The following is a 19369-nucleotide window of genomic DNA, read 5'->3' as shown; positions in this document are numbered from 1 at the left end:
GAGGATGAAAGTAAGGAAGGGAGAGGAGAAAGGTGAGGTAGATGGAGGACTAACAACGCTGCCTTCGGTATAGAATGAAATGAACAATTTAAACAAATGATTAAAGCACTTCACTCTTCATATACTCCTGCAGGCAGTTTTACATCCATTATTAGATACTACAAGTGAAGAGAGAGTGGAAAAAATAAAGGAAGAACTAAAAGAATCAGCATTGACATTAATGCAGGGTAGCTTGTTGAACACAGGAGATGGCCCATTAATAGCTCCAAGACAGGAATAATGTGTTCCTGCTTCCTGCTGTTGATCCTATGTCCAGAAAGAAAACTGCAGAATATTGTGTCCAGACTCCTGAGGATGCCATCTAACAATGCAGAGAAGAGTATAACAAGAGAGGTCTTTGCCATCTGCTCAGGCAGTGAAAAAGATGAGCGTCTCAGGTGCAATCATCCTGAACTTTTTATGAATGGATGTTCAGTACACTGTTTCAACTGGGAAAGAGGTAACAGCTAACATAGTCATAAAGCATATTGTGAAAATACAAAACATCTTCTGCAGCTATGACACAGGGCGGCTTCCCCTGTAGGCTGGAAAGCCTGGGGCTAAACCAACCCTGATTACAAAATATGCCTCACCTGAGGGGTATCATGCAATTGCCTATAATGTGGAGAAGGTGGCTGCAGTAAAAAGGCGAAGCCTAGGGAGCTCTAGCTGTGCTGGTGAACATTGCAGGGAGGGGAAAAAATCCTCTTGCAGGGCGGTGACACCAAGGAGCTTGGAGGATAAAGCCCAGTGAGCAGGAGGCTCCTGACAGGCAGGAAACCCTGACTTGGATGGAACTGGATGTCAGAGTCCCAGTGAGGGAAATATGTGAGGTCTGGCTGGGAGTTCAGACCAGGATGTAAGCAGAGCTGGGGATGAGAGAAAATGCCAGAGCTAACTCGACTTTTTCTTCATGTTATAGAATCATAGAAATACAGGATTGGAAGAGACCTTGAGAAGTCATCAAGTCCAGCGTCCTATGCCAGAGCAGGACCATGTAAACCTAGATTATCTCTGACAAGTGTTTGTCCAATCTGTTCTTAATAAGTTGTCTTTGTTTTTTTTAAATTTGGAAGGGATATAAACCCTCAGACCTTAAATCACCTCTACTTAAAGGTGTTAAGATTAATCTTCTCCTATGGGCAGTTATTCTGTAATTGCAAACTATGGGGGTTTCTTGCACCTTTCTTGAAAGCATCTGGTACTGACCATTGTTAGAGACTGGACTCCAGACTAAATGGACCAATGGTCTAGTCTGTTCTGGCAACTGTCCTAAGATTGGACAATTGAATTCAGAATGTTGTTTTGTAAAAGTCCTATAACCTTGTGATCAGGTTCAGCACTAGTTGAGTGTATTTTTACTCACATTTGATTTGGTTGAAACTTTACAACAGGCGAGGTGCCAAAAAAGTTTATAAATCAATAAAAATATATCAGTAACTAGATGTATTGGTAAATAGGTAGAAGATGGATAACTCAGTTGTTGTGTTTTAGTTACAGAATTGCAAATTTTCATTTTGGATAACAGAATCCTGGAAATGGAGGGCTAGAAGGGGCTTAAGAAGTCATCAAGTCCAGCCTTCTGTACAGAAGCAGAACCAACTAAACCTAGACTGTCCTTGATGGATGTTTTTCCAAGCTGTTCTTAAAAACCTCCAGTGATGGGGATTCCACAACCTCCCTTGGAAGCCTATTCCAAGAGCTTAACTACCCTTATAGTTAGAAAGCTTTTCCTAATATCTTACCTAAATCTCCCTTGCTGTAGATTACTTCCTTCAGTGGACAGACATCAGTTGATCACAGTCCTCTTATGACAGCCCTTAACATATTTGAAGACTGTTATCAGTCCCCCCTCAGTCTTTGTTCCTCAAGACATGTTCTGCAGCTATGACACAGGGCAGCTTTGTTATCATTTTTGCTGCTGTTTTCTGGACACTCTTCAATTGTCCATATATTTCCTAAAGTGTAGTACCCAAAATTGGACACAGTACCTAGGATGACCGGACAGCAAATGTGAAAAATCGGGACGGGGGTGAGGGGCTAATAGGAGCCTATGTAAGAAAAAGACCCAAAAATTGGGACTGTCCCTATAAAATTAGGACATCTGGTTACCCTAACAGTACCCCAGTGGAGGCATCACCACTGCTGAGCAGAGCAGGACAATTACTGTCTGGGTCTTAACATACAGCACTCTCGTTAACACAGCCCAGAATGCTGTTTTCTCAACTGCATCACGTTGTTGACTCTCATTCAATCTGGGGTCTACTATGATTCCCAAATCCTTTTCAGCAGTTCTGCCACCTGTCCACTTATTTCCTATTTGTAATTTGCATTTGATTTTTTTTTTCCTAAGTGAAGAACTTTGCACTTGTCTTCAGTTAATTTCATCTTGCAGAATTCAAACCAATTCTCCTGTTTGTCAGGGTCATTTTAATCCTGGCCTCCAAAGTGGTTGCAACCAGTGATGAGCTGGAGCCGGTTTGCGCGAACAGGTTGTTAAATTTAGAAGCCGGTTTAGAAACGGTTGTTAAAGGGGTGGGCAAACTCCAGCCCATGGGCCATATCCAGCCCATAGGACCATCCTGTCCGGCCAGCCTGAGCTCCTGGCTGGGGAGGTTTCCCTGACCCCTCACAGGCCTTCCCCCCTCTGGCAGAGCCTGGCGCCAGCGCTCTGGACCGCTCCTGGGCAGCTCTGCAGCTCCTGCTGCTTTGAGTGGCGTGGTAAGGGGCGGGGCTGCAAGCTCCAGTATGCCACCTGGCATCCATACACACAGCCCTGAGCAGCATGGTAAGGGGGCCGGGCTGGGGCTGGGAGGAGGGGTTGGATAAGGGACACGGAACGGTTGGGTGGAGTGGAGGTTCTAGGGGGACGGTCAGGGGATGGGGAACAGGGCGGGGGTTGGGTAGGCATGGGAGTTGTGGGGGTCTGTTGGGGTGGTGGTGGATGGGGTCGGGGCAGTCAGGGGACTGGGATCAGGGTGAGTGGGTAGGGGATGGAGCCTTGAGGGGCAGTTAGGGTGGGGGGTCTTGGGCTTGTACTCGCCAAACAGCACTTAATAACCAGTTCCCTACTGAGTCATCATTGGCACTTCGGTGGCAGGTCATTCACTCACTCTGGGTCTTTGGTGACACTGAAGGACCCGCCACCGAAGTGCTGCTGAAAACCCGGAGCGAATGAAGGACCTGCTGCTGAAGTGCCACCAAAGACCCGGTAGGGAACCGGTTGTTAACACTCTGTCAGCTCATCACTGGTTGCAGCCCCTTCCAGGTTGGTGTCATCTGCAAATTTTATAAGCATACTCTATTATCTAAGTCATTAATGAAAATATTGAATAGAACCAGATCCTTTGGGACCTTACTAGACATGCCCTCCCAGTTTGACAGTGAACCATTGATAACTACTCTTTGAGCATGGGCTTTTAGTCAGCTATACACCCACCTTATAATAAATTCATCATGATCACATTGCTCCAGTTTGCTTTTGAGGATGTCAAGTGGCACTGTGCCAAAAGCCTTAGTAAAATCAAAATATGTCACGTCTATTTCTTTTCACCTATTTGCTAGCCAGTAACAGTTATATTTAGGCATTTGTATGCTTGAGGAATAAGTATGTTTTAAGATGGGAATCACATACTTGTGTGCTTTTTAATTTAATAAAAATGAGGGAGTGTGATGTTAGTGGTTTTTCTTGAGCTGGGGAAAATCTCAAGCCCTCTGTCTTGTAGAGATAACTTCAGTATGTTTTCCCTACACAAAGAGCAATTGGGTACTTTGAATATGATGACATTTATTTTTAGATTGTTTAAACTAAACAAAGAAGAAAGAACAAATATAACATCTCCAAGAGACAGCAAGTAAGAGACTTGCTTTGTAACAGAAGCCATTTTGACCCAACTTACAAGGTGTGTTCTACAGAAAAGCTAGGCAGCCCACTTTACTCCTGAAGGTGCAATGCAGAAGAATCAGTCTTATGGTTACAAACACCACACTGTAAACTTGTTTTCCTTTTCTTTGAGGGCCCCCTGTGCATAATTTTGGAAGGCCTAATGATCCCTCTTCTTTCCTGTTTTAATGCTGCTTTGAAGCCTTATTTTGTCACACACACACAGTCCTTCTAGTTGATGAAGAATGGAATGGCCTCCCTTCAGAACTCATCAGTGCCCCTTCTTCACTCTCCATATGGGTTAAGTGTTGGAAAAGCATCACAAGTTGATTCCTTTTCCCTCATCCCTACCCCATGGGGGGCTGAGTGGCCTGCCTTTGCAACACACCTATTTTTCTTTTTCTAGGAGTTTTTGCAGCAGTTGCTGGCTCAGTTGGCTGACTTTAAATGTCGGAAGGTGTAACAAGTAGAAAATTACAGCAGACATTTCAGGTTTAAAAAAAAACCAAATCCGTACAGTACATGAAGTTTACTTATAAATCATTTTATTTAAAAATTATATACACTCACACATCAAGCACAAATGGCAACTTGCCTTTTGCTTTAGCGCTAAACACCAGCAGCACAACCAGCAGTGGCAGCAATAGTATCCTGTTGAAGAGGGCATTGGGTGCAAGCAAAATTTACGTTTCTCTGAGAACATGACGGTAGAGAGTTCACAGTGATAAAATGAAGAGAGCATAGGACTTCTTTAATGGATAAAGAAGTGGGAGAATAATGGAGTCATTTAACTGCCTCACATTACTTGATGTATGAAGGTGGATTCATGAGTAGTTCCCATAACGTTTTGCTGGTGGTTTAGTACACAGCATCATTACCAAGAGAAAAGACTAAAGAACTGCGGAGGACAGGACACTGGGCTCGTTTTTTTTCTTCTGTTTTTAAGAAAAGCATGTCTTTGATGAGGTATAGCTGCAGGGTATCGTTTTACATTTTATGTCAGCTACCTTTTGTCAGAGACTCATTATTGATGCTGTACTCTGTTTTAATTCACACTTCTCTGCTAATCAATTACAGCGTTTATCCATTAATCAGGTATTCTGACAGGGTCAATAACTACTTTTCAGTTTTGTGGGCTGATGCATGTTATCAAGCAAATAGCAACAGTCAGTAGATTAGTTTGGAACAGTATTATTTTCACAGGCTGTTAGACATCCAGAGGAGTAAACATCTAATGAGGCTTTTGGCGATTATCCTGTTGTTGGACTCCCTATCGAAAACCTTAACTGCAGAACTCAACTTCACTGGGGTGTGGGTGTGCATGCATATCTTCCTTTCTATTCGTCTGTCTGTCTAATCTCGATCTGTGTGCATATATATCTTATAATGGGCCCACTCAACTCTATAATTTATAACAGACTCAGATGTGATAAATTATCACAGGAATTAAAGGTTTTTCATTTTAGCAAGTGATGTAGATAACAGAGGGGGCAACATTTAATTGGACAGTTACAGTTTTGGTAGTTAAGTTACCATCTATAAGATGGTAACAGGTTTCAATTATCTTTTTTATGACAGATGTACCAACATTTAATTGTTTCTCATCAAGTGTGGAAAGAAAAGACACTTCTGTAGATTTTTCAATTCTTCTACATGTCACTTAGCTGTCTGCACCATTGTTTGAGCTCCTTTCTCTCATCCTTTTTGCAGCAATGAGTTGTGTCATTCCCTCATGATCAGCACTTTTGTTGTCTTTGTTTTTTGCTGTACCTCAGAAGTCCATCTTTTCTTTCATCTCCTTCCCATTCATGCATGAGGGAACAGTTGTGCTCTGTTGTGGGGATGTTCCGCTGGATTTCAAACAGTAGGGTTTCTTTTTATTCCGTTCTAAGTAGTACAATAGGGCTGAATGTCTGTTGCAGAATGCACACACTAATATGCCAGGTTATTTGGTTTCTAAGAAGTCAATAAAAATGCTACATTTAGGCTCAGTACTTGGCTTGCTTTTTTGCTGTTTGCCTTTCAGTCTTCAGTTATAAATCTGTTTGTTTGCTTCTGATTATAAAATATAATCCTCCATATTAAATCCAAGCGTGGAATCAACAAACACTTAGGAAAAAATGTTACTGGCGTTTGAGTTTTTCACATTAGCAGATTTGGCATCATCCCTGATAGGGAAGTGAAAACTGCAGCCAGATCTAATTAATGAGAACTATAACAGGGAGGGTGAGGGGAGGGGGAAGATGTGATCATGAGTTGGTCTTGGCAAAACTTTCCTGGTTTTGGAGACTTAACAAGCCTTTGCATTTAGAAAAGGTAGCTTTAATGAATTTAGTTGTGCAGGATTGTTTTTGTTTTTCTTATATCTATACTTGATTTATAAATTCTCAAAAGCCATCTCAACAGCGAAAGGCTAAAGACGTAAAAAATCTAGATATATCTTGAGACACTTTGTTCTCATATTCAGGAACAGTCTTCAAAATCCTTCTTAATGAGGTCATAAAAGAAAAAAAAATCGAACAAGTGGTACTTGTGTACCTCTCTGGGATGTGTCATCGAGGTCACTTGCCACTAGGTTATCCTATTTAAAAAGGGATTGGGATAGTTCAATCAAGCATTGCATTAAGAGAGAGACTTTGATTAATTCCTTCTCTTCTGTATTGTGCTATGGATAATTTCAGTAAATTTGTGGTACTTTCTTCTTAGTCAGTGTTGAGGCTTAAAGTTCTTGATGCATCATGCTGAGTATTAGCATTTATTGGTCCTATTTGGCTCTGCTAAAGAGGAGAGTAGGCTGCAGACAACCCTCTAATCTTTGACAAGTGAGGCCATTCTTTCAACATTACTGTTATCTCTGGTCATAGAGAGAAAGTGTTCTGTTACAGGTTTGCTGCAGGACCAAATATTGCATGTAAAGGAAGGGGAAGAATAAACAGTAAGTAGGCTAATGATTTATTGCAGTTTGTTTTTTTTTTTAAGTAGAGACTGCTTTTATTTAGAAAGTCACAGTTTAAATAACTTTTTTGGTCTCTGGCCCACTGGGACAAAAGTAAGGAAATGCAGTGTTAAGCTGCAACCTTAACTTTTGTCGATGTGGGAGAATTAAAGTAGAGCAAAACAACGCAAGACTAATGATAATTATGATTTTGGTATTCCCTGTGTGACCTTAATTTTATTTCAAATGTAGTGAATTTTGATTTTTAATTTCCTTGTTTGCTTTAATTCTTTTTTTTTAAAAGTGAAAAATATCTTTTGCGACAATGTCTAAAACATGTTGTACCTGAGAGAGCAGGAGAGTTTCTTAGCTAAACATGCGCTTTTTAGGCTTGTTATAAGTCTTTATAATGTTAAATAACCATATTTAGATTACCAAAATGTATCTTAAACATTTTAAAAGTTGTATATTTACTTTGTTAAATATGCTTTGCTCTCTTTCAAAATGCTCATTTTGAAAACGTGGTAGTTACTCTGAAGACCCAAGGCCTATTGGATATACACATATTTAGGCACTCTTTAAAAAGTGGATTTTTGACCTGATAGACCATAACGGCTCCCAGGGAGCCACTATGGTCATTGTGTAAATCCTTCCTAGTTTTCAGTTTACTCACTTGATATACCGTAACGACTCTTAGGGCCGTTATGGTCTATTGTGTTAATCCAGCTGCTGCACATGCGCACAAAGCCTTTGTGCCTAAAAATCCTCAGGAAGTTTTGTTGGGAGAGTCTACCCATGCACAGGATTTCTTCCTTTCTAACTGAAAAAAGTGGTGGCTTTTCCTCATTTGCTTATGACAACAGCCAAAAGCACTAATACGCATTACAGACAAATGGACAGCCAAGTACTAGATTTTTTAAATGAGCTCCTTTGAAGTTACAGACATTCAAAAAATCCTCTGAAACCACTCTATTAAATAAACATATTAATAATTTTAAAAGAGACACGGTGATTTTTTTTAATTTTACACCTAATATGTAGTATGTCAAGCTTCTGCCCAGAGAGATTTTTTGACAACTGAGTTATTGACCCTTGAAAACAGCAAGATGTAAGTGAAAGGCTGATGCAGTCGTAACTATAGCAACACTGACAGTGTTGCTGTAATTGTTAATTATTGTAAATAGAAAAATTAAGAAGCTTTCTTTTTAAAAACAAAAACAAAAAACCCCACACTTTTATTGCAAAATATTGACATCACCATACAAATGTAGTATATACTTAATTCTCTGAATGTTGTTAATATATGTTAATGAAAATACTTGGAAAAATACTGAAGAGGGAAAGCACACAAAACATTAAATATCACTTGATAGTATGAATATAGTGGCTCAAATGCACATTAGAACCTATTTAGTAGACAGTTTAAACAATTGCTTTGTTCTGTCTAGGTTAGACTGAAAGTTATGTTTACATATCTCATGTACTTTTCATTCTAGGTGTAGTGCATTGAAAGAGTAATATTCCTGCTAGAGCAGGTCCTTCCATTTATTTGGAATTGGTGTTGATTCTTTAGTGCATGGAGGGGAATAGTTTAATTTATAAATGGCTTTGCTTTGACCATAGTTACGGGGGGTGGGGGGGACAAGGGAGGGGGTGTTGGTTTTTTTGGTCTTTCACACAGCTATATTTCTATGAAAGGCTGATTGATGCTTAGATTCCATGACAATGAGCACCTTAGACATTCAGACTGTCTCTGAACTGTGACACAGTGTTCCCAATGCCCTCCAGGAAAACTAGCCTACATTAAGCATTGCTTCAATTGAGGGACCCCTGGGAATTGAGAGCCCCTTGTGATGACAGGATCCTCAGCACATCCAGGGCCATCTTTTTGTGTACCAACGTTTATTGTCTGTGATATCATTTTGGTTGCTGTTCACAATTTTCTTTACAAGCTTGACCAATAGTGAAAGAACATCAATTAAAAGAACTTCAAAAGTAGAGTGATCCCAGAAAATGTAACTATTTCTATTTGTGGATAATTCTTAGCTCATTTGGGAATGTGACCAAGGTATTGGCCCTCTCATCCACAAAGAATATATTCAGGAATTTCTGTGGCTAGTGTAAAATTAGAGAAAAAAAACTTTATCGTCACATGGGATGTCTTTTGTGCTCAGGTTGCTCACAGGATCCTGTCTTGATCTTGAGAGTCTGGATGCTTTTTTTGATCCAGTTCTGCTCCTTTTAATCCATTTTCCAACAAGAATTGTAAATGCCTGTTATATATAAATTAGGTCCTCCTTAATATTTAATGTGAGCATGGCAGGTATTTAATATAGCCATACATGACAGTAGTTCTTCTTTTCCTCTTATCCTTTGGAATGCCCAAAACATGGACATTTTTGTATCTAATCTAGCTTTCTATTTCAGCTCAACGGTCAGTTGCTAAGCTTTCCTTGGCCAATTTTTTAGATAATAGTTTTTGTTTTTACTCAGCCATCTGTCCCTCTATTAATTGTACTTTTTCTCTGGTCTCCACCCAACCCAGAGTTTTGACAAAATGGCTCTCTTGGGTTTTCCAGCTAAAATTTCCTCTATTCATTTCCTATAGTTGAGCACTTGTGCCATCATAATTTTAAGCATTCCATGGGCATAATTGCCAGCTACTGCAGAGGAGTTCAGAATCAGTGGTTCTGCATCACAAGATGATATGGTTGGTACCTTTGGCAAAGGACTGAACAAACATACTTTTTATTTTTTAGCTTTATCCTTTTTTTTTCCCTGTGACACACTGATGTTGATGTCAAAAGGCAAGATTGTTACCAGCAAATCACTGAGTGGGGCAACTGGGTATTTAGGGCAAACCTATAGGATTTCAGAAAAAACATTCTCTTGAGTTAGCATTCAAGCTCCCACCTCAGTTCACATATTGAACTTTCATTCATTTCCTGGGGTTTACTCCTCCTCCCCCTCCTCCTTCTCAGTCATTGGCTATGAACTCACTCACATTGGGCCCTTATTCAGCAGGGTACTTCAGCGTATGACTTCACTGGGACTACACACATGATTAATATTACGTATGCGCTTACATATCCCTTGTCCTTGCCTTCACTCTGAAACCCTCCCTTCTCTCTAACTCCTTTCCCTGCATATATAAAAATACTTTTGATTTCTCCCATCTTTAAAGTACCTATCCATGACCTTTCCTGTTTCTCCAACTATTAGTCTATTTCCTTCGCTTTACCTTTAAACTCATTTATCTGGATGCTTATTACTATTGCCTTTTCTTCTTCTCTTCTAACAGTCCTTGGATCCACTCCAATCTAGTTTCTACCCTTTGTGCTTCACTGAATCATCTCTCACCAAAATCTCTATTGACTTCATTAGGCCTCAAGATCTTTACACCATCCTCACCCTCCTTGACTTTTCCCTGCCTTTGGCACTGCTGAGCCCTTCTTCCCCCTTGACATTCTGTTCTCCTTTGTTTCTCCTGGTTCTTCTTCTGCCTCTCTGACTGCTGATCCCTAAGAGTGTCTTTCACTGGTTCCTCCTCCATTCTACTCCCCCTCTCCTATGGGAATTTGCCAGGGCTCCATCCTTGACCCTCTTCTCTTTCCTATCTGCACTGTATGACTCCTCCTTTTCTTCTCCCTCCTATCAGGCTGTAATGAAGACCTGATGTTTTCTCCTGCACAGTGTCTCCAAAATTCAGCCCTTCTTCTACATCCTAACCATTACATCACCAGTTTATGCCTTTGTCATCTCCTGCTTGACTACTGACAGCCTCCTTTTCTGGAGTCTTTTGGGTACTAACTTTTCTCCTTCCAGTATATCCAAAAGGCTGCTGCCACAATCATGTGTTTTGCTTTTCCCTTTGAATCACTTCCATGGCTCCCCATTGTGCTGCGCATCAATTTCAGACTTCTTGTCTTTACTCTGTAGGTCCTACATCTTGCACACCATACCTCACAAACTTGATTTCCTTGGAAGTTGCTTCTGCCCTCTGCATTCTATCAGTGATACCAGCATCAATACTCTCTCTTCATGTCCTCCTCTTACAAATGTCTTCGTTCTTTCTTCCAGGTTGCCCATTCAACTTGAATGGTCCTTGCCTCATTCAAAGCACGTCTAACCACCCCATGCTACAGCAGCATCTACAAAGAATACCAAATGTTCCCAGTGTAATAAAAGTGGGCTGAATTGCCAAGACATAGGTATACCCCTCCACATCCTGGTATCCTCACCTTTCACTTGTTTCCATCACTTACATTGTAAGATGTTGGAGTCAGGAGCCTGACTTCTATGTGATTTCTTTGAGGCATGTAGCACACCTGTGGATTCTAGAAAATAATAAAATATCATATTTTTAGAATAATAAATGAGTCTAATATTTCCCTTTTAAAATGTACCCAGTGATTTTTTTTCTAATTGTTAGAATTCCTTCCTGAGGCAGGAGTAAATGTAACTATTAATGTCTAAAATCTACCTTGTGTAAGGTAATCTAAAGACGTGAATGAGTCATATGAAAGCAGCTCCTATCATGGAGAAAACATCTTGCATTATAACTCTTTTATCTTAAGAGCAACCCACAGCAGGAGCAGAAAGTAGGGCATCATAGCTTAAAGGTAACTTCTGCTCTTAAAGGAGGAGGAGGACTTCTTCAGGCCAAATTGTGCCAAGGGCCTTGAGAGCGGTAACTTTGCCCTCACTCCCCCAAGATTCAGAGCCCAAGCTGAACCCTACACAGCTATTTTTAGTGTGCTAGAATGAGACCCGTCCTTGTTGGTGGGTGATTGCCCAACACTAGCCCTTTAGTCCATAATCACCACCTCAACAGCATAGGCACATTTCATCATATTACGAGTAAAGAAATCAATGCACCTACCTCAGGGAAGTTTTCTACTCACATTTGTTGTGGTTTACTCCTTGTCAGGCCTGTACTTAAGTGTTATATTGGATTGAGTAATATGATTTTTTGGGCCAAAATTTTTACATGTGTCTGATTTAAATGTGTAAGTCTGATTTGCACACATGCATATCACAATGGAACTTTCTACCATAAGAGTAAAACTCATCTGCGCAAGTTTCTCAGGGACTGGTCTAAGACTGCATTATGAACGCCTGCAGGAACTGAGAACCATTACAAACGTCATCTCCTTCTGCTCCAAGCGCAAGGCGCACTTCTTCAACCTGCCTTCTCTAATATAAATACATAGCAACATGTGTACCTATAAAAAACTCCATTGGACACACCATTCTCCCCTTGGAGAGAGGATCAGTGAGTGAGAGAGAGAATAAATCACACGGGACAGATATTAGTCACATTGCTTAATGCATTACTGGAAAGTGGTCAGATACTACTGTGATGAAAGTGTATAAGAGCCTGAACAGAATAGAACCCCATAAGGTTTCTTGCACATTTCAGGGACTTGTGTCCTCAAAGAATGTGAATGCAAAAGTGCACACTCACAAATCAAAAAACCTCTGGTCTGTACACCTTTTATTTCATGCCAGATTACCCAGCCAAGAACCATAGGGAATACATTAAATATCAATTAAAGAATTGGTAGTCTTGAGCTTGATCAGTACTATGTAAATACTGTGTAAAGTACTATGTTATAACAATTCCCTTTGTTCCCCAAAGTACACAATGAAAGTCTTCCCTCTAGTTTACTAAATCCAAAACCAGACTTTTTGTTGTACTTCAGGGTATTTCTGAATTTATGACCATGTAGGTATAGGCCAGACAAATCTTGCCTGTACAGGGATTATGTCTCAATGTTGTTAGAAATGTTGTTACAGTATCTCTATAACTCTAAAGAGTGCTCATGTCCTTTGGGGCAGTGGTTCTCAACCAAGGGTACACGTACAACGCAGAGGTCTTCCAAGGGGTACTTCAACTCATCTAGATATTTTCTCAGTTTTACAACAGGCAACATAAAAAGTACTAGCAAAGTCAGTACAAATCAAAATTTCATACAACTTGTTCATACTGCTCAATATACTATATATGAAGTGTAAGTACGATATTTATATTCCAGTTGATTTATTTTATAATTATATGGTAAACAAAATGAGAGAGACAGCAGTTTTTCCGTAATAGTGTGGCTGTGATGCTTTTGTATATTTATGTCTGATTTTGTAAGCAAGTAGTTTTTAAGTGAGGTGAAACTTGGGGGTATGCAAGACAAATCAGACTTCTGAAAGGGGTACAGTAGTCTGGAAAGGTTGAGAGCCACTGCTTTGGGGTGTCTACATTAAGGACTAGTTTGTAATTTTTAAGGGGTGATGTATAGCCCCAGGAACAGATCAGAGAACAAGTTTTAACACAGAATGACAATTCTCTCTTTGCTTCCCCTTGCTCTGTTGGCGGGACTGAGGGGTAAATTACTTCACCCTTTTGTGGAAGCTGTTTACAGCTCCCCTGGCACCTAACAGCTACTTTTGTTGCCAAATAGGGTGGCGGAGCCAGGGGTTCCTCCCACTCCTTTCCCCTCTACCCACCCATTAACTCATAGAGGGAGTGTTCTGAACAAACAGCTACTATTACCCACCCAGGGCCAAAACTGTAATCTGAGCAGGGCCAAGCAGAGGGTGTAAGGGGCCTTTTCTCTCCTTTACTATCCTGCATGGCCAAATGAGGGCTGAAACAATCGCGCTCTGAGTCTAAAAGGCAAAACTGAAGGGATATAGTATCAGAGGGGTAGCCTTGTTAGTCTGGATCTATAAAGAGTCTTGTGGCACCTTATAGACTAACAGACATATTGGAGCATAAGCTTTCGTGGGCCATGCATCTGATGAAGTGAGTATTCACCCAAGAAAGCTTATGCTTCAATACGTCTGTTAGTCTATAAGGTGCCACAGGACTCTTTGTTGCTGAAGGGATATAGTTGCATGAAATAATGGATAGCTTTACATTTTCTTACAAGGGTTCAGTGAAGACACACAGCAGTAACATTTGTGACAGAACTGTGTTGATTAATCCATGCTTAGGATCAGACCTCTGCTGTAGTAAGTCAGTGCAGCTACACACATACTTGGAAAACACTTGGGATGGCTGCTGGGTGTGGATGCAAGATGTGCCAGAATTACAAACTGAAGACATTCCAACCAGTAATGTCTAGTGTCCATAAGGCCTCAATGAGACTTGCTATTCCAGGGGTCAGCAACCTCTGGCATGCCGCTCGCCAGGGTAAGCACCCTGGCGGGCCAGGCCAGTTTATTTACTTGCCGCATCGGCAGGTTCAGCATATCGCGGCTCCCACTGGCCGCGGTTCGCTGTCCCAGGCCAATGGGGGCTGCGGGAAGCACCACAGGCCGAGGGATGTGCTGGCCACGGCTTCCTGCCACCCCCATTGGCCTGGGACGGTGACCCGCGGCCACTGGGAGCCGCGATCCACCGAACTTGCTGACACGGCAAGTAAACAAACTGGCCCGGCTCGCCAGGGTGCTTACCCTGGCGAGCGGCGTGCCAGAGGTTGCCGACCCCTGTGCTATACTATGGAAACTTTCCAGGCTAATGACACTATTTGAGGCACAGGAAGAAGCAGGTTTACATAACAAAGTATGGGGAATTCTGGAGACTTGTAAACTTGTTGTAAAGGCAAGTTCTATTTTTTATTTGATTTTGTTGGGGTTAATGTAAGAAAAGTGTAATATATACATGTATTTTGTACATAGATACATACTAGCTGAACCTAACTTGTATGTTTTGAAATACTGAGTTGCTCTTCCTGTATCTCAAGCTGTCCAGAAAGTGCTTTCCAGCTTCACTGTTATTTATTTCTATTATATGTAAGAGACTTTTAAATACAGTGATTCACTCTTTGCATCTAGACATAGTCATGTATGTTATGTTACATTTTCCTCTTTAAATAAGATAGGAAAGAATTTGCACAACTGAAAAAGCATTTTGCAGAGAAGGGTGTACATCCCACAATTTTATTTTCCATCAAAGCTAATATTAATCACTGACAACAAAGCACAAAGCGTACGGATTCTGAGATATTAACTAAAATATTATTGGAAGAGATCAAAACTGAAAACCTTCTGATAGTTACTATCGTTACTATCAGCAAGGAATCAGATGATTGATAATTTAAGACTAAGACTGAATTATATTTGAAAGCACCCAAATGACACACACATTGACTCAGTTTCAAACTCCAGACTTAATATGAACATTTGAATTTGATCCACAACTTGTCTTCATGCTGAAATGACTGTTTATGATCCCCTTCCTTATTCTTTCTTTCCTTTTGTCTTTTAGCTTTATTACATGCTACTGGTGTGCTATGTATCAATATTAAAAGAATACTGATAGTACTATTTCACTCTTAAAATAAAGCATGGATTTTATTATTTATTATTTATTTGTATTATCATAAAGCGGGGTCTGTTGTTCTGTACAGATAAATGATTATCCTCCTCACACCAGTCAAGTTAAAATATATAAAGATTGAATGGCGATAAATTCTGTAGAATTTGTGTTGACAGATGGGAGTTTATGCACATAAGGTGGGCATGTCCAGTCATTAGAAAATGTTGGGATGCAATCCATAATCAGATATGACAAATTGTTAGATATTTATTATCGAATGATCCTTTGGTAACTCTCCGGGATTTTCCTAGAGGAAACGGTAACACAAAAGGAAATGAATTAATCTCTCATCTGCTAGTAGCTGTTCAGCTACTGATAGCTGCTCAGCTACTGATAGCCGCTCACTGGAAAATGAAAAATAATCCAACTCTAGAGAATGATTCAAAAAATATGGGAGGTGGTTGTTATGGAAAAATTCGCACACCAATTATATGCCCACCAAAATAGACAGAGAACAAATGCATATTTAGCTATTTGGTTACCTTTTATTAATACTCAGATGGAGCACATTCATCTGCAAAAAAAAACCCCCAACACACCTGTCCATCTTTTTTAATATTAACATTTGATAGACATGCCTTTTCTGTTAAATATATGTAATCAAGAGTTTTCACACAATGTAATAAAATCACTAGAAGCAACATGTCATAAGTGTTGTAATGATGCTTACTCTGTAATATGATAACATCCTGTTAAATAGAGAGATCTGATTACTGTTTTTGTACAATGTGACTTTAAACACATCACTGTTGAAATAATTGTTTTGTTTCTGATATTTACATGGGAGGAAACTGTAAACCTATTAGTACTTCCTAAAATAAATGAATAAATAGTTAAAATGGGTACCCAAACCAAAAAGTAGACAGCTCAAAACACAGGACACTTTTCTCCTTAATAAAGTTGGGGGATAGACGCTATAGTATATAATTATGTTTACTTTTTTCCGGTAAATGTTTATCTGAACATATGATCATGGCTGAGGTGGGCTTTAAGGAGGGGCTTTACAGATTTCCACAGGGAGATTTTTGCCATATTTAAGAAGCAATGTGGGAGAAAGTGCTAAGATCTTAGATATTATTAGGGTTTTATACTGCTGCCCATCACCATAGTATCTGAGCACAATGGTGGCACTAAGTGTTTGCAGACTATGCAGTTGCTTTGGGCCCCAAACAGCTCAAGTGGCCTTATTTAGTATTATTCCCAAATTACTGTTCTTTTATTTAACGTGGACTTTTAAACAAATGTATTAGTTTGTGTTGTTTCGGTGTATGAATGCAATTAGTATTTTTAGGAAGGGGTAAGGAGCCCTGCAAAATATTCCTGCTTACGGCCTCCAGTGGGTTAGCACCACCTCTGTCTAAGCACAGAGAAACAAGTATCAGGCAATCAAAGCTGGTATGTTTAAATGGCAAGAAACATCATTAAGCGGGCATAAACCTGATCCTGTTTCTCCTTTTAGTTATTGTTTGTTATAGAACACAGGGCACCTACTTATCAGTTATTTGTAAAATAACAATATTTATTTAGTGTAGCCACAAACTGAAGAAACAAGAAGATTAAACATCTTTTTAATCATATTTGAGTAAGCATCAAACAGTCTTTTCTTGCATAAAGGATGTGCTTTTGTGATCTACTGCCCTTTCTTCTTTGTTTCCCACACCTTCAGCCATGTCCAAAAATGTGAAACACATTAAAGGGGGAAGAGGCTGTTTTAAAAAAATGTTTTTAAGAAAAAGGAGGATTTTGAATGTTGTGTTGTGATATATTGATATAGAAAATCTGCACATTTAGTGAAAAGAAGATCCAGTAAACTGGGGCCGGTTGGGAGGAGCACAACTTTGGCTCCTAAGATATACACAAGTTTTAGTTTGGCTTTATAGTGTTGTTCAGTAAAATGAATGGATACTATAGCTGCCATAACCACATAATGTAATGTCACCTGTAAAATACAGATAAGAAACTCCCACTGTGTCTATATCATGAGCATTTGCACTTTGCAGTATGTAGTTCCAGTCGAATTAGTCTTAGTAAACCAGTAGGATTTTTGTTTTTGTTTTTTTTTTAATTTTTTAATAATGTCTTGTTTTGCCAAATCTTATTTCTTCGCCGTCATTGTTCTTTCCATCTTATTTTTTTTAAATCAAATCTTTGTGAACTTCAAATGTACATTTTGAAGGTGATGGTGGCTGCAGGGGACTTGTGGAAATCTAGAATGAGGAGCGAGGGGCTTCTTTCATGTGACTGTTTTGTTAGTCTTGTGAGAAGGTAGCAAAGTCAATCAAAAGATTAGTCATAGTGTTTAAAAATAATTTAAAGATAGATTATTCCTCCCCATTGTTTATACAGAGCACTAGAACACTTAATACTGAATTTTGTCTCTTAACTACTGTTTCTTCTCTCTCGCTCTCTGTTTCTCCCTCCCCAGCCACACACGCACATAGGTTTGTTGCCCTTGGGGGCTGAGCTGGTCTGTCTGTAGCTATGTAATGAAAAGATCTTTGAATTCTTTGCTATGAAAATGAATTACAAAGTTTCACAATTTTATTGTTTCACAATATTTGGCATTTTCTTTAAACTTCCAGCTGCTAGACTCAGGTTGTAATGTGAAACTCTCGGCTTTCAGTTTAGAGAAAGCTAGTTTCTATCCCTCGTTAGGGACAAAAGCTTGAAAATGTGAAACCTGAAGGTTCAAAAACCAGAGAGCAAATAAAAGAAACCCCCAATATATTGATTTTTAAATTTTATGACTTTTAACGCCACCTCATATTTTGGGGGTGAGGGAGACTGGCTCATGAATTTTGAATACTTGAGGTTGGAAATAATTAAATGGGCTGTGCAAAGAGGTGTATCAGGTAATGGATGGAGAATTGGGGAATGACAGTAAAAATTTAGGCCTATTGCCCTAGGCCTTTAAATGTCACCTATGAAAGTGTGAATAATCTGTATAGAAATAAAATAGATTCCTTTGTCTTTTAAAAAAAAATAAAAATGAGGTGATGAAGCTTTTGCCAGATTGATATTTACTGGAGATCATGAAAGCTCTGGAGTCTGCCAAGAGATTGTCTAATCCCTCCCTAACTTTTTCTTTCTAGCACATTAAACTTTAGAAGACAAAGCAGAGATGTCTGGCTCATGAAACCGCCCCCCCCCCCCCGACCCTGCTCCCATTGGCTGGCAAAGTGCGCAGCTGGTGCTCGGGGCAGGGTCAGCTCGCAGAGCCCTGTGGCCTCCCTGCCTAGGAACTGGACCAGCTCCCATTGGCTGGCGAAGTGCGGAGCTGGTGCTTGGGGCAGGGGCAGCTAGCGGAGCCCTGTGTCCCCCATCCCACCCGCCTCAGAATTGGACCGACTAGCCACTTCCGGGTTGCAGTGTGGTGCCCCAGCCCCGGACAGGTAGGGACTAGCCTGCCGTGGCTCTGCAGCACTGCTGACTGAACTTTTAACAGCCCAAAAACCGGACACCTGGTCACCTTAGATTGAAGTTAAGGGAGAATTTTTTTTATTGCTAATCAAGATGCCTTTGGGACATTTTAAAAAAATGTTACACTGGACTTAAGGAATATTATACTGAAAATAAGAGTGATTTTTTTTAATTAAAACAACATGGATATTGCTTGATGAATGCTTTCTTATCTGAATGTGTAGGCATTAAGGATTCAAGTTGTTGCATTTTATTAACTTGTGGGGATAGTTAAAGAGCTGATTAAAACAGTGAGTCCATATCAGGCTGCTGTAAAATACTTATGCAGACATTTCATTGCTCTTATAAATCTGACTAGTTAAAAAATAAATACCAATGCTTGTTTTATGCCATTCTGAGTAATATTTCCATATAGTTCTTTTGCATTCAGCCAGTTGCTGAAATAAGTTAAGCGCTGGTTAGAGCAAAGTGTTGTTTGCAGGCCATTTTTGTTTCCAAACTTTTTATCCAGCTACATATTTTTAATGTTTCTGTCATCTTGAATGCAGAGGTTATATATCACTTTGTGTAGATAGTCTGATGTTCAACCAATCCAAATACTGCTTTCAATCTATCAGGTTCAAACACACAGTACATCTGAGTTATAAATGTATAAGCTGTACCTCAGAAATTCAATATTTACTAACAACACTGGTCTACAATTTTTGAGAGGTCG

At 39.9% G+C, this 19369-nt stretch overlaps 1 protein-coding gene across 1 annotated transcript in view; it reads left to right on the top strand.

Moving 5' to 3' along the window:
- The first annotated feature begins 604 nt into the window (after nucleotides 1–604).
- The window catches only part of CLYBL (citramalyl-CoA lyase), a 145734-nt gene continuing 126969 nt past the window's right edge, over nucleotides 605–19369 (top strand). The window contains exon 1 of the mRNA XM_050950662.1: nucleotides 605–898. Within this exon, the coding sequence (XP_050806619.1) occupies nucleotides 831–898 (68 nt within the window). The 5' untranslated portion in view covers nucleotides 605–830. The remainder of the gene's footprint in view (nucleotides 899–19369) is intronic.

The sequence above is a fragment of the Gopherus flavomarginatus genome, chromosome 1, assembly GCF_025201925.1.
Source record: "Gopherus flavomarginatus isolate rGopFla2 chromosome 1, rGopFla2.mat.asm, whole genome shotgun sequence".
Lineage (NCBI taxonomy): Eukaryota > Metazoa > Chordata > Testudines > Testudinidae > Gopherus > Gopherus flavomarginatus.
The sequence above is the reverse complement of the archived record's forward strand: the minus strand, read 5'-3'. Positions and strand labels throughout refer to the sequence as shown.